Source organism: Brachionichthys hirsutus, chromosome 17, assembly GCF_040956055.1.
Source record: "Brachionichthys hirsutus isolate HB-005 chromosome 17, CSIRO-AGI_Bhir_v1, whole genome shotgun sequence".
Classification (NCBI taxonomy): domain Eukaryota; kingdom Metazoa; phylum Chordata; class Actinopteri; order Lophiiformes; family Brachionichthyidae; genus Brachionichthys; species Brachionichthys hirsutus.
In genome coordinates, this window is record NC_090913.1 from 7,435,479 (window position 1) to 7,450,199 (window position 14,721).

General features: G+C 40.4%; 2 protein-coding genes and 1 non-coding gene across 3 annotated transcripts; 1 reads left to right on the plus strand and 2 right to left on the minus strand.

The window, feature by feature from the left end:
* Positions 1-536: 536 nt before the first annotated feature.
* Positions 537-6,910, minus strand: ift56 (intraflagellar transport 56). The gene is made up of 18 exons (XM_068750820.1): positions 6,872-6,910; positions 6,563-6,703; positions 6,035-6,127; positions 5,735-5,849; positions 5,479-5,528; positions 4,880-5,025; positions 4,326-4,497; positions 3,887-3,961; positions 3,714-3,816; positions 3,538-3,593; positions 3,201-3,254; positions 3,051-3,114; positions 2,577-2,665; positions 1,903-1,986; positions 1,744-1,813; positions 1,380-1,486; positions 977-1,110; positions 537-759 (listed from the first exon to the last, which is right to left on the minus strand). The coding sequence occupies exons 1-18, from the start codon at positions 6,872-6,874 to the stop codon at positions 645-647; spliced, it is 1,671 nt and encodes a 556-aa protein (XP_068606921.1). The 5' UTR covers positions 6,875-6,910; the 3' UTR covers positions 537-644.
* Positions 6,911-7,559: 649 nt separating this feature from the next.
* On the plus strand, positions 7,560-7,632 carry trnar-ccu (transfer RNA arginine (anticodon CCU)). The gene has a single exon. It is a non-coding gene; the product is annotated as a tRNA-Arg (tRNA).
* A 3,922-nt stretch (positions 7,633-11,554) lies between these two features.
* slc25a38b (solute carrier family 25 member 38b) lies at positions 11,555-14,380 on the minus strand. The gene is made up of 7 exons (XM_068751316.1): positions 14,366-14,380; positions 13,711-13,835; positions 13,176-13,260; positions 12,797-12,976; positions 12,405-12,573; positions 11,767-11,930; positions 11,555-11,677 (listed from the first exon to the last, which is right to left on the minus strand). Exons 1-7 carry the CDS (start codon positions 14,378-14,380, stop codon positions 11,555-11,557), a joined length of 861 nt encoding a protein of 286 aa, XP_068607417.1.
* Positions 14,381-14,721: the final 341 nt, after the last annotated feature.

The window sequence follows — 14,721 nt, forward strand, 5'->3', positions numbered from 1 at the left end:
ATGATCATTTGGGATGCGTTTGATGATGATGATGATGAATATATAGAATGTTAGGGTACAAGTACAGTCGAACATCCTGTCTAAGAGGAGCATTTCAAGAAAACCCTTCCGGTCTTATTTCCGTTGAAAGTCCTCAGTACATAAATCATCGACATGTAACGATATAAAATATAATATAAAGCCTTGTCCCTGAAAAGGCTCAAAATTACTCACAAAAATTAGGCGGACTTGACCACACCTGTACATTGACACTCATCAAAAAACCCTCCATATACTGCAAAGTTATTTTTGTTGGATCTGTTTCAAATAGCCAAAATGATGAAAACCAACCTGTTATAATATTAAACAAACAGTTGACTATATCCTCCCATCATTTTTTTTTTTTTTTGGGAATTAACGCACTACAAGAAATCATAATCTATATAAGTAAACGTTCATAAATATATATTTTTCATTGACATAGACATCAATAATGCAATTAATATTGGACATATTTTAACAGAAGACATAATTGCAGAGCAACATTAATGGCTCAAGATTTATTTGCTGCATTTGGGCACAGATACATACAATTTATTTAAGTAAAACAATGTCTGAGATTAAGCCATTCTTGCTGAAGAGCAGGGAGTTGAAGGTCCGTTTTGTCATGACAGCAGGACCCTGTTTTCCTTTGCCCACTTTCTCATAACTCGGACAATGTATTCAACCTGGGGGTTTCCTGAATTCAGCAGCAGGGGCACCACCTCTTTAAGTTTCTCTCTAAAACACAAACAGAATGTGTAAAGCACCACAATTTGATCCAGAATGCAGCCTGTCTCGTTTTCTTTTAATTAAAAATCACGGCCACTTGGAGCGTGAACTGTGAATTCATCTCGTACTCAGATTTACCGGGTAATGAGAGACTTCCGTGACAAATCATACTGTGTGTAATTATATAATGACCCATTTTACAGCACAGGGAAAAAAATAGACCTACTTAGACTCCTTGTTTGCAAGAATGAGCTGCAAGACGCCGACACATGCCCCTCTCTTGCCTTCCCAATAATTGGAGTCCGGGTCGAGTTTCTCCAGTGCATCAAACGCTTTAGCTGCATAGAAGAACTGTCCCATCTGAAACAAAAAGCTTTGATAATGACTCGGCGTTAAACACGCGACATTACTTTTTCACTTCCACTATGATAGTTCAGCACCCAAGATGAAGACTTCTAGATCTGTGTCATAATTTAAAAAAGCAAATCTCATATCAAAGAAAATAAAACAACTGATAATGAAAATCTGCTGCTGACTGATTTTCTGACATTAGTGTAATTCACACATATTTCCCATTTAGGAGGGCACCACAGATCAAGCATGTTGCAGCAGACGGATGACTGCGTCACCTTGTAACAGTCGTTTGCAATGAGCAGCAGCAAACTGAAGGAATCAGAGGAAGTTCCCATCTTCAAATAAAGCTCCCAGGCAAGCCGACTCTTCTGGTTCATTATGTCTGAGAAGAACAAGGTGACGGTTCAATAATCAATCGTTCACCGGTTCTGCTTCTAGAACCTTTATAGATTTAGACATACAATATTAATACGATATGGGCAGGTTTTGTTCAAGAAAGATAAAGCTGGAAAATGGTGACATTCATAGAGCTGTTGAATGTAACACTAGTTGAGTGTGAGAGTGACCCTCAGTAGAAGGTCCCATAAAGGTGTATTTTCCTTGCATAAAGATTGTCCTCAGTGGTTCGACAGTACATACAGCATCGTGCCAGCCAGCTAAGATATACGTAGTCATTCTTGATCTTGTCGCTCTGAATCAGCAGAAAAACCTGAAATGAAGAAAATTAAAATACATTAGCCACCAACTTGTCATACTTAAGGGTTAGAGGTTGTGGATGTGTTTGCTGAAGTGAGGTACCTCTTCTGCTTCTTTGTAGTTGCCTAGTGCTGCTTTAGCCTGAGCAAAGTTGAAATTGAAGGCGTCGTCATTGTAGAAGTAACCCTGCAAAAAAAAAAGTAAAGCAATATTATACCTACGGTATACAAAAATGTTTCAGCTCACGCAAAATTTAAAAAAAGAAATTTACCACTTGATCATAAAGTGGCTCTTAAAGACTCTTCTCTGTTGTGTGTGACGTTCAGGAAATTGTTAAACACTGAGATGCAGAGATTGTGGGCTGACATCCCATCTCATCTAGAGGCCCATGTACATGTCCTCATTTCAGACAAGTTGCATGCTAATAATTCCTTCTGTGATTATTTCATCTTAAAAACAGGTGCAAGTAGCATCTGCTGAAATCAGGTTTGCAATCATGCAGCCTTGCATTAAGCTGTATGAGCTGTATATAGTCACTTTGTATCTGGGTTTTTTTTTGTTTCTATTTAACAATGTAAAACTACTATTTTATTATGTTCGCATAATAACAAATAAAGTATCTTGAATCTTGAACAAGTGCCAGCATTATTTCTGCAGTGCTTTTCATCGTGTGTGGGCTACCAACTTACATACTGGCCCGACAGTTAAGTAACACCGCTATCATTCTTTACAGAAATAAACCATGCAATATGCGCCTCGTACAGAAGAACACTAACCTTGACTGAGGTGAGATATACGAGAACATCTTCAAACTGTCCCAAGAGGAAGAAGCAGGAGGCCATGCACTGTCTGCCGGGGATCGTATCTGTGAGCCAAATATTAGTTACACACACAGCATTGCTTTTTTCTCTCAAATTTCTATTCCAGTGGTTTCCAAAGATAGGTCTGGGGACCGAAAGGGGCCCCTGAGGGGTTTCCAAGGCTCATCAGGAAGTGACAGGAAAATTGGGTATGAGACAATAATACATTTTTAAAGTTCATGCATGACAGAACAATGATATAATGTGTGGCTCGTTTGGAAATGAGTTTCCTACATTTTCTGCAATCAATTTTTCTAAAAGCATAATATTCATATTGTATATCAAAATGGGGACCATGACAACAAGTATGGAAATAGTAATTCGGGGCTTGTGGTAACATTTCTTTCAATATAGGGGCCCTTGACCTGACCCCTGATCTATTAAACGTACCGCATTCACTGGCCGAGCCACCGACCGACTGGAAGAACTGCTGGGCAATTTTCAGGTGATCCCTCTGAAAGATTCAAGTACAGGCTTTTGACTTGTGCTCCCTGTTATCATGTTTGTATATATGTATCTATATATTAAAAGGATACTCACTGATCCAATTTCTTGTCCCAGTGCAGCATTTACAACTCCTTTCAAAATATACTCCTAGAAAATAAATGACCAAAATAAAAAAATGCACCTTCTCGTCAAGTCTCCATTTAACCATTGATCATTTTGCTGATTTTTTTTTACAAATATTTACCATTCCTATTGTGCATTATGAGTGAACTCATTTGTACTGTACTTCCATTAACTTCACACATGAAAGCATAATCTATGATACTGCATTGACTCTTCTCTTGTAGCATACTATGAGTCATTACAACAGCTGAAGGTATAGAATGTAGATATGTAAACTACCCTGAAGACCCATCCCTTTGAATAATACCTGAGGTGTCGTGGGCACCAAATCTTGTATGAGGTTGTAAGCTTCCTGGACATCATCTAGAAGTGTAAAGTGGAACAATAATAATATTTAATTTTAATTTCATGTTCTCAAATCCAGCATGTTGTATTTTAGGGGGAAAATACAGTTTTTATTATGCATCGTATTCAGCAGCAAACCTTGTCTGAGATAGTAGATGACCAGGTTGAGTCTGGCCTCAGGAATCACATCAATCAGGGGAGGCAGCACCTGCAACGCTCCCTCACCACCACGAAACACCACCTGCAGTCCACAGGAGCATGCAAGTCACGAGTGTGAGCACACTCACAGTTAGAGGGAGCGAAGAGCTTACCAGGTTGTGTCGGATAAGCTCCTTAGCAAACTCAAAGGAGCAGGAGGAGATGTCTATTAAGTTCTTCAACTCAGCCTGCCGGGACAGAGGATACATTCGTCAAACACACCAAAACACCAGGTGATCATGTAGGCCCGGGTAATAAACACATACAATTAAAAAAGGCACAAATACTGTGTCCTAACGCCAGTGAAAATAAATGGCATGAGTTGATTCTCAGTGAAAAGAAACAATAATTTGAACTCTTTTAATCTGGGATCTCTTCAAAAATATCTGTGAAATATTTTTTTTTACGTAAACTTTGACCTTTTGGGCAATCAATTCCTGCATAGACAATACAAGTCTTGACACAAGATGTGTATAAGGTAATGCAAATATTCCTTAGGAACAAAAAATGTCAGCAAAGATATGCAGCAGCCAACAGTGAAATAACGAGTACCTCCGCTGCCCTGCCATTGTAGAGTCTGAAATGGTTGCAGGCCTTAAGGTTGAGGGCAATAGTGGAATCGGACATGCTCTGCAGGTAGACGGCCAACACTTCCTGAGACACATCGTAGTAGTCCAGCTTATAGTAGCACAGCGCTACGTAAACATTCAGGGCCAGGAAGTCTCTGAAAGGCAGATTTCATAAGGATGTGAAACTCAATTATAGATTTATTTTATACAGTAACTGGACAAAGATATTTCTGTTTGTTTCTTTGCTAATATCAAGCCATCATTCAGAATAAGCTCAGGATCTCCCCATCTGCTTGTCAGGCAGGGGCTTTTGGCGCCATGACGTAAGTACATCTTCTATTAACCGATCCCCCAGGGAAGGACTAAAACATAATTTGTGAGAACTCAAGTAAAAAATTGAATAGCCACCCATTTTCATTTCTCGATGTCCTCTTCTCAATCAAAAATAGAATTACCAAAAAAATACACAGACCCCTCTTGAAATGTACGGCTTTGCTGCAGTACAGTGAAGCTATTTTAGTAGAGTAAAACACAGACCTGTTCTGCAGTAGAAGGCGTTTGTAGACGTCTATAGCCTCCTGGTAGTGGGAGCGCATGTAATGGATGGATGCCAGGCTCAACTGATCCTCTGTCACATCCTCCAGGTTCTGGTGGAATCCCATCAGCTTCTTCTCATCGTTGAACTGAGACGCAATACAAAGACAAGATAATGAAAAGAAGTATTTTTTCAGAATTATAATCACACAAAAAAAAAAGAGTGGGAGAAAGGAAGAAAATAAAATAATAACACGTATAAATACAAGCCGGTCCATAAAATAAATTCTGAAAACTGGTAATTAGAGAGTGCGAGAAAACGTGTTTTTAAGAAGTCTCAATGGCCTGATCTGCGGCCCATTCTATGGCTTTAATAAGTGTTTCACTTCAGTCAAAACCATTTCAGTCATTGTTTTATGTTTGTTTCATTTTTTTTTTTAAGTTAATCATGTCTGAGTTAAGATACTGACTGAAATAAAACTACTACTATTCAGATGAAATTTCACATGAAATGAAAAAGCAGAAACTCTAAAGTACAAACGCTGACATACTACATAATTATAATCGTAAATAATAATTTACCAGAGCGAGAGTTTACAAACCTTGTGAGCCAAGTGGAAGAGAAGTCGGTTTTGCAGCGGTGAAACGGGTGCTATGGAGACCAAGTGATATCAATTTTAGTAATTCAACAAGCTGCAAATTGGACATAAGTGTCAAATTTATTTACCCTCATAAAACCATCAAATTCTGAATAGCACCGCAATGCACACGTGAACCGGCGGATTGTTTCATGAATAAAATGCAAAAACTAAAAAAAAAAAAAAATTCAAAATGTAGGTCAGGCAGTGGGAAGCCTACCGTTAGACGCTGCCTCCTCAGCCTCTTTATACAGGCCCAGAAAAAACAGGGTGCAGGCCAGGAACACCCACACCTGGGCAGGACAGTCAGGCTTGTTCGTCAGAGACTTGTACTCCTGTCAGGTCAGAAAACATTACAAGCATGATCAGGTCCTATAAAAAAAGATTATTGATCACATCTGTTATTTATGCAACAGCTATCCATTATATTGTACTTAAATATGGAGTTTACTAAATTGAATGTGAACATCTTGCTACTCGCACTCATTCAGCCTCACACATAGACAGCGAACCTCCGTACCTCCATAGCTCTCTTGTAATCACTCAAGTGAAAGGCGCAGTAGCCAATCCAGAGGTCCGCATGCTCCTCTTTCTCGCCAATGCTTCTCTTAAACTAGAGATGACAACAAAACATCCGCAATAGAACATCGGCCTTCAGTAATTCAGTGACACAGTTCTGTATCTGAAGCTTTAATTTCAGGGCATTACTGCTAATATGCAGGAGGCATTCTGTCAAAACACAACAATTATTTATTCTAGTTACGCAAGCACTTCCATTAAAATCCATCTCAGCTCTCCAGATCCAGCTGATTAATTTTGTTAAATGAATGGGTCACAAAATATAAAATATATAAGTGCAATAAACCTGATGCATCAGTTGTTATACACCGATTAAGGAATAATGCAGAACTGCATTTATATAATCTTAGAGAAGCCTACTGTTTTTGTCAAATTCCCAGAGCCAGTAGCAATAAGTGCTTTAGGACAAATATTTATTATTATATATTTACAATACAAGTAAGTAATGTTGTGTTGTGTGTAAAAGTACCTCTAACAACGTCAAGGCCCCGAGGTAGTCTCTCTGTTGCAAGTATTCCTCCAAAGAGGGAACCTTTGACTTGCTTTTCTTTTTCTCGCTGATGCTTGCTGGTGACTCTCCTCCAACAGCTGGCTTTGTACGCGAGAGAATCTGCCAAATTATAACATTATGAATTTTAATATTAAATAATTTTCAGTGAATGACGTCAATATCCATTTACCTTTTTAAATATAGGTTGGTTTTAACCATGATTTATGAGGCTGCAGTGATAATGTTGCTATCACGAGGTATGGAGAAAACAAACAAACATCATCTTACCATGTTGACGAGTCTTTCTTGAAGATGAAACGAGCCGTCTTGTTTACCACTAGCCTTGGCAACCGCTTCGATGTAAACACAAGGCACGCTCGTTGCTAACGTTTGGTTTGAGTTAGCCGCGATCTACTTTCATTCTTCAATGAAACCAGCCACATAGCTGAAAAAAAAACATTAAAGAAAGTTTACTTAAGACGGATATGATACAATTTCAGTTGAACGCTTCCCTCTTAAGTTCTGGAGAATGACGAGCGCCTTATCTTGGCGTTAGCTCAGCTAGCATATACATGGTTAGCGATGGCTTACTTCCGCCCTTGACGTTTCAAATTAAAGGCACGGGTAAATGTTCCTTTAATATTTAAAAGCCTTTTCTGGGATAAATGTTAATATAGCTTAAAATAATAGTTCTTATCTGAGCCTAAAACTAATTGAAGGATGAGGGAAATTTCGAATTTAGCAGGAAGCCTAAAATACTCTTCTAAAGACGTTTATTTTCTTATAATACAGGAACACTTCATTCATTAAAGTGTTCGTGGATGCCCAGTAACAGATCAGGGCACTGAGAATTAAGAACAACAAACGTTTTTTTTTTTTTTTTTCATAAAGTGTACATGTCATACAAGACATAATGGGAAAAAATCCAATTGAAAACCAGAAATTCATGGGTGTAGTTTCTCGTAGTCCTGCGCTTGCCCCAGTGGCCTAATGGATAAGGCACTGGCCTCCTAAGCCAGGGATTGTGGGTTCGAGTCCCATCTGGGGTGCAGCATTTTGAAGAAATTGAAGATTTGTTCTGACGTTCAACTAATTCAAGCAGACTAAACCACCTTTGTCGGTTCCGTCCATGGTAATTTTAAACGTAAGTTGAAATGTCTCAATTAATTAACAGGAATTTTGTAAAGAGTTAAATTGCCTTTAATAGTCCTTTAATTGAGATAAGTGAGATAAGCGGTGAGAAAATGAGAATGAGACAACTAAACACCAGTTTTATGTAAAACACTGAATCAGATACACTTCCCATATATCTAATAATACCTTCAATTTTGTGAAATCTCAACAATGAAAAGCAGGAAATGATGTTGCCATGGAACAGACAAGGCCAACACACACACACACACACATACGTATCCACTGTCTCTCAAACATTCATTTTCAGGTCTTTTGGAGAAATATCCTTTATCATCCTAAGCTTCTTATATGATATTGGCACTTCACAGTAGCTCTGTATTATGCCCAGCTCATTTGTAAAATGTTTACAGCCAAAATGCAGATAGAAACTGACTTTGAATACGTCTTGCTTTCATTTACTCTGTCAAGGTCAAATGTAAATAAACTTCCTCAGTAAAACTGTTTAAGAAAATGTATTGGCTTCACTGACTGCAGTTGATGATTTGCAAACTCAGTCAAATCTGAAATCCTACTGACGGTAGCTTTAAAACATGAAGGCACACTCTAATAAAACAAATAAAGATAATACAAAATAAAATGGTCCCTGTACAATAGTCACAATATGTGATAATTATTAATGCATTTTGGGTATGGGCATGTTTGTGTGAGCCGAATGCAGCTATGAAGCATGACTATCTCTAAAGTCCCCCGTGACTAAATAAATGTACTAATACTACAACACTAATATAGCAAATGGCAAATATAGATACTGGAAAATGTTAAAGGGCACCACACATGTATGCACTTGATTTATGTAGCACAGAGAATAGTGCAATGCCTCACCATCATTCACACACATTTCATGATTTTGATCACATATAGAATATGCTTCAAAGAATATTCATTCATTCATTCATTTGCTCTTTCTTTCTTTCATTTGTTTATCCCTGCATTAATATTCTTGTGTTTATTTAGGTCCGGGACATAAGGAGCAGAAGTCTGCAAAGAAGTCCAAACCTCCTTCTCCCCAATCATCACCTCTTCATGATGAGGAGGAGCAGCAGTGCCTCTCTGTGCCCCTCCCGAGTGACTGAACTCCTCACCCTATCTCTAAGGACCTCCCACAAGGTCAAATGAAAATAAATTTCCAAGGCAAAACCAAGGATCTTTCAAAAGGCTCTCATCGCATTGCTGCATAGGCTTTACCTCGGTGAAGACGCGCTTTTATATTCCACCATCATGCAGACTACGGTTTTGAACATGCTCTTTATTGTGACTGTCCCACAGCACGGAGAGCATGTCTATGTGCCAACTGCATATGACTGGTTTGAAGCTCGAGATTACTGCAGAACTCATTACATCGATCTTTCCAGCTTCACCGCCGAGGAGGATAAGAGACTGCAAATTGCCACAACTGGGAAAGTCGAAGGGGAGTTCTGGATTGGTCTTCACAAATATAGAACAACCTGGAAGTGGTCAGGAGGAACAAAGGCAGAAAACATACCATGGGGTGAGGACCAACCGGACACAGATATGGACAAACAGGCTTGTAGTGTTTGTTGGCACAATTGCTCCACCTTGACTGGTTGGCGCAATGTCGCACGATCTGATCAATTGCCCTTTTTCTGCTCCGCCTTGTTAATCATCGAAGAGGAGATGACCTGGGAAGAGGCAGCACTTTACTGCAGAGAAAAACACACAGCAATCTTCAGCCTGGATTCAGTGAATAAGAGATTTTCAATCATGCACAAGAGTTCTGATAGAAACGAGCAGGTATGGATTGGCCTCCGTTTCATGGCTGACCACTGGTCCTGGATGAATGGGAAGCCTTATGTGGATTTTCTGCTCGACGAAATACAGCTGATTGACAGCTGTCCAACATTGAATCGCTGCGGAGTCTTAACCAAAGACGGACACCTGCAGAGCTGGGACTGCAGGGACAAACTCAGCTTTATCTGCTCTTAAATTAAATTATTTATGCTATTTAAGGTAGAATGTTAAATGTTTGTTTTGCAAATGTTAAGGTTTTTATTTGTGTTGTTATCAGTTGTTGTGTCCAACAAGTTGAGGGTGGAAAAGCAACAAATAATCAACAAGGGTAGAACTTCTGTTTAATATAGTGTAATGATCCTTAGGGGATTATCATTATAGAGTTTGTGTTGTACTGTTCCTCCTCCTCTCCTGATTCATGGTTTGCACCGACGTTACAATATTGTGCTCATAACGTCTGATGTAAAATTACTTTAAACCCAATGCTAGTCAGAGCTTCCTTAAGTTACACAATAAAAAGGACAAAATTATATATATATAAAAAAAGAGAGGACAATTTATTTGTTATAAACAATGCTGGTGGCACTTCTGAGCAAACACACTTCAGTGCACACTTTGCGCTACGCAAAACCGAGGCATTTATAAATCAGTTCCTGATTTATAAATGCCTGTCTGGGGTCATGGTTCTCTATTGTAAACATGCGGACCGCTCCCATCAGGTTGGGGGTCAGTAGTTAGGACTTCTGCAAGCCGGAAATGGAGTGACAGAAAATAAATGAATGGTTGGACCTTTCTGTTTAAAATTTCAGTTTGCAGCAGTGACTAATTCTGGTACCAAATAAAATAAAACACAAAAAACGTCTGGGATTCAAAACGATACATTTTGCTGTATGCAATTATTTATTTAAACATGTCATTACTTTCCATAAATCACTTTTTGACCAAAAATAAATAATATATAGGCTTATGGGCATGCTCCACAGGCAACAAGAGCACATTGCCCTTAATACAACCACTAATCAATTCTGTTTAAACAATATTTGCAAACCAAAGAAGCTGTAAAATATAAAAAAAAGCTAAATTCTCCAGTGCCGATACTGATTCCTAATAAATCGAACAAACAACGCCCAGCGATTAAATTCACAATGTTGTGAGAATAAGCTTTAAACTTGCTTCACAGATTGTAACTCACTCCAACAAAATATGAAAATATATTCTAGTTTCACCCGGTCCTAAAAAATATATGTTAGCTTCTATTTGCCATTAAAAAACAACATTTAAATGACAAAAACAGAAATTCACAAAATCTTGTCACTGGACTGAATACAAGATGCGACTATTATTACTTATTTAAAAAGCAAACATAGCTTTATTATGACATCACAGGTGTTTTCAAATGTAGAATGGAGTGTGGCAACAAAGGCCTTGTGGTGATATTCTTAACACAGCCGGTTTGAGTGTGGCCGATTGTCTGAGCAAATAAAGACGCTGCCCATATTTCATTCACATAGCAGAAGCTGGAGCTGTTCTCTCTGCAGTGCTCGTTTTTTTTTTTTTTTTTGGTCAACTCAGTTAATGCAACACTTTGCTAAAAGTCCCGTTTATCTTCACAGCATTTAAAACAGTTTCAACGGAAGCAACGGGACTACCAGCCCCAGCTACACATCGTTAGTGGCAGCCGTAAAACAGGGCGCCCCAAAGTAAGTACTGAGGGTTACGTTCCGTTCACTGCAGAGTGTCATTTGTCAGGTGAATCTCCAACTCTCCTACTCACCTACAGATATAAATAGGCACAAATAATCAAATATTAGCGCACGCACACACTTTCACGTTCTTTTCCCTATACATTTATCAACCTGGTTCCTCGTTTAAAAATCTGGGGAGTGCTAATTCAACGTCTTTTTTTTTTATTCCCATTTGCCCACGTGGCTCCTCATCTTCCTCGTTCCTCGCACGGGGGGAACTCCACGGGAACATGCTGCGTGCCTTTTCTTGGCCTTGACTGCTTTACTGAAGCCCCGGCACGCTTCAGGATTTGAGGCCCATCCGAGCCATCAGCTCTTCATAGACAGTCCAAGCCATAGCAGCCATCAGAGTGCGCCTCAGGGACCTGGGTACGGCTCCCCGAAAAAACCCGCCAATTCCATTTATCTGAGGAAAAGGATAGAGCAAATTTGTTCTTTTTTTGTTTTCTTGCCAGCAAGAATGAGCGCTGAGAAGAAATAACTAACCACACCCACCTGGTAGACGTGTCGGATGGTTTCTGTCGTGCTCCTCTGAGACGGGCTGATTTGAATGTGGGTCTTCACCACGTCAGCAGGCTGCGTGACCAGCGACGCCATGATGCCTGCCACCATTCCACAGCTGAAGTTCACCAACGGGGCGCAGCTCGATGAAGCCACGCCTGAGAGAAGAGACCATATGTATCGTCACGTACACGCACCACACACACCATGAATCCCCGCTTACTCATTTAACACTAGGAGTGTGTTTCCGATGCATTTCAATCCCCCCCCCCCTACAGCAAGGAGGTCATGTGACTGGTTTTGGTTTGTTAAATCTAATGGCGGGAGTTTGCATGAAAGTTTTCCCCTGAGAGCTTAAGAGATTTGCGACAGGAAATGCAGAGAAAGGGGACGCGAGCAGGAGTCGAACCACGAGGTGACCTACACTACCGCCTGCGTCATTGGCGCCCTGAACCCTGATCTATTCTTAAGCAGAAATATCTGATCGCGTTTGATACATCAAGGGGAATTAACAGAAGTCTTAACTGCCTACCTCAGAAGAATGCGCAGTATGTAAGACTGGCTGCTTAAACCTATGCATGAAATATGGATCAGAGAGGCGAGCCAATCAGACTGGATTATATTACTCTTACCAGGAGGGACCCACTTCTTGGCCTGGCTGTAGAACATGACGTATATGCCAGAGAACGGAACGTCTCGGAGCAGCGTGGCGGTCAGCCCAGAAAACAGAGCCCTGATTCCCTCTGTCTCATACATACTCCTGAGAGCGCCTCCCACACTCAGATAATTGTAACAGCCACTCTGACAAAAGAAACAAACACGTCAAATTAGCAGAGTTCTAAGAATTAAGACCGTTGCTTTATGAAGCAGGGAGAAAATGGATAATCACCTGATTAGAAATTACTAGGTTTTTTTTAAAGAGTATTAAAAATTGTCACTCTGGAATTCCTATTGAAAATTATTTATGGATTTAAGAACGTTCATACTTCGAGGTCTCTCGGTACAAACTGAAAGTGTTGCTTACCTCAAAACGGGTCTTGACGACTGTAAATGGCAGCATGCAGACGCCAGCCACAGACCTGGCACCCGCTCCAAGCAGAGCGGCCTCAGCAGCACTGGGTTCCCGGTCCAAAAAGAAGTGCTGCTTCAGAGAGTAGAGAGTGCTGAAGTAGATTCCCACGCCAGGGATGCAGCGCACGAAAGACTGTCAGGCAGAAGAGAGAGAGAAAAAATAAAAAGAGAGGTGGTAAACATGAGTTGTATTTTGCTTCAGGCTGAAGTCATGTTGTTCACGCTTGGCTTTAAGCAAGATTTCAATGTATGTAATTGTACATACATGCAAAAAAATATTTAGTAACAACAGGAAACGTTACAAATGTCCACAAACAAGCTCAGCTACTCACTGGCGAGACTCCCTTCCACAGACTGAAGAATCTTTCTGTCCTAATGACGTGGATGAAAACAGGAACCATGCCCACATTCGGTGCACTGCAGGACAAAATGTAGAAATGGTTACAGATGCACGTTTGTATGCGCACATATGTAAAAAAAAATAAATAAATAAAGTTATACAGGCATTCAAACACAAACAACAGCGTTTGAATTTTCCTGGTGCATTTAAAAATACAAATCCACGTTCAGCCCTGAAGAGTCCCTGTTCCCGCTGTCAGTGGAGTTAATTGCAGCCGAGCTTCTTGACTGTGATTAGACGGTGCTGGTGTGACTGAATACAGGCCACACACACTGTAATCAGATTCAGCTAGCACCGTCTGCACATTCTGTCCTGCGCCGCTTTCTGCGCGTCTCTGTGAGAATGTTGCGTGTGAGAAAAAGTCAAAGGGAGTCCGAAACATTACACCTGGGGCCATGCTGATGCACGTGCATCTCGGCATCCTCATATATGACACATGTGCCTGTGTGTTAGATGTGAACACACACCCTGGCTTGGCGTTCTTCTGCATGGTCTGCAACCGGGTCTTAACCAGATCCAAAGGCTGGAAGAGCAGCGTGGAGCAGGTACCACTGACAGAGCCACACATAAAGGCTTTGAGAGCCGGGTGAGCCTGAGGATGATGACAGACAGACGGAGAAATATAAAAGGATTGGTCTCAGGATTGTGAAACACATTCAATGTTTGTCTATGAACTTGAAGCAGCAACAGCCATTCCTCGCCGCAAGTCTCCTAGTAATAATTAGCCATGTAGACATGTCCCCATGGATATACTGTAATACACAAATGCAGCAGAATTCCATTAACACACAATTTTAGGTCATCAATACTCTATGATTCTCCATATTCTCCTAGTTGTTTGATGGAGCAGCACATCAAATCTTCAAAATTTGTGAAAAACATTGGATTTTATTTCATTTCGAGCAAAACCCTGAACTTTAATTCAAACTTTCAAGCGTGAGAACAGAATTTTATTCACAGTAATAGACAGAACGCAGTACGTTGTTTTACCATAATTTATCCATGTACTGTAATACATATTTTCTTGGACTATCTGTGCACGTATCTAAAGAATAGATGCCTCCCCCCTGAAACAGACAGATGTGTGATGACCTTAGAGCAGCAGCCTGCAGGTTTACTCACCCCGGCTAACTCCATTCCCGATTGGGACCCAGAGCTGCTTGACTCCAGTTTCTCTGGTGCCCGCTGCCCGTGTTGGATCTGGTTGATGCCGGCGTTACGTAAATTAGAAAACTGGGTCACATTCAAACCACATTTCACAACAACAAAAACAAAAAAAACCTCTTTAGAAGCAGGTAGCAGAAAGCTAGTTTAGCATGTGGTTAGTGGGCTAGCATGTGGCATGACTCTCCGGACAGGCTAACGTTTGAAAACTAACGATCGCTTGCAACATCCGAGGCCGGCATGAGACGAAGACAGCCAATTAATCCATCAGCCATTTAGTTTAGGAATGTGCCTCCAGGTTTCCAGCCAGCCTG

Coding starts and splice junctions, on each gene's coding strand:
- ift56 (XM_068750820.1), bottom strand. Junction 3,962..4,325: donor ACAATGGCAGGGCAGCGGAG/GTACTCGTTATT, acceptor CTGTCCCGGCAG/GCTGAGTTGAAGAACTTAAT. Junction 3,115..3,200: donor TGGGACAAGAAATTGGATCA/GTGAGTATCCTT, acceptor TGAATCTTTCAG/AGGGATCACCTGAAAATTGC.
- slc25a38b (XM_068751316.1), bottom strand. Junction 13,261..13,710: donor CAGAAGAACGCCAAGCCAGG/GTGTGTGTTCAC, acceptor TTTGTCCTGCAG/TGCACCGAATGTGGGCATGG. Junction 12,977..13,175: donor TGTGGAAGGGAGTCTCGCCA/GTGAGTAGCTGA, acceptor TCTGCCTGACAG/TCTTTCGTGCGCTGCATCCC.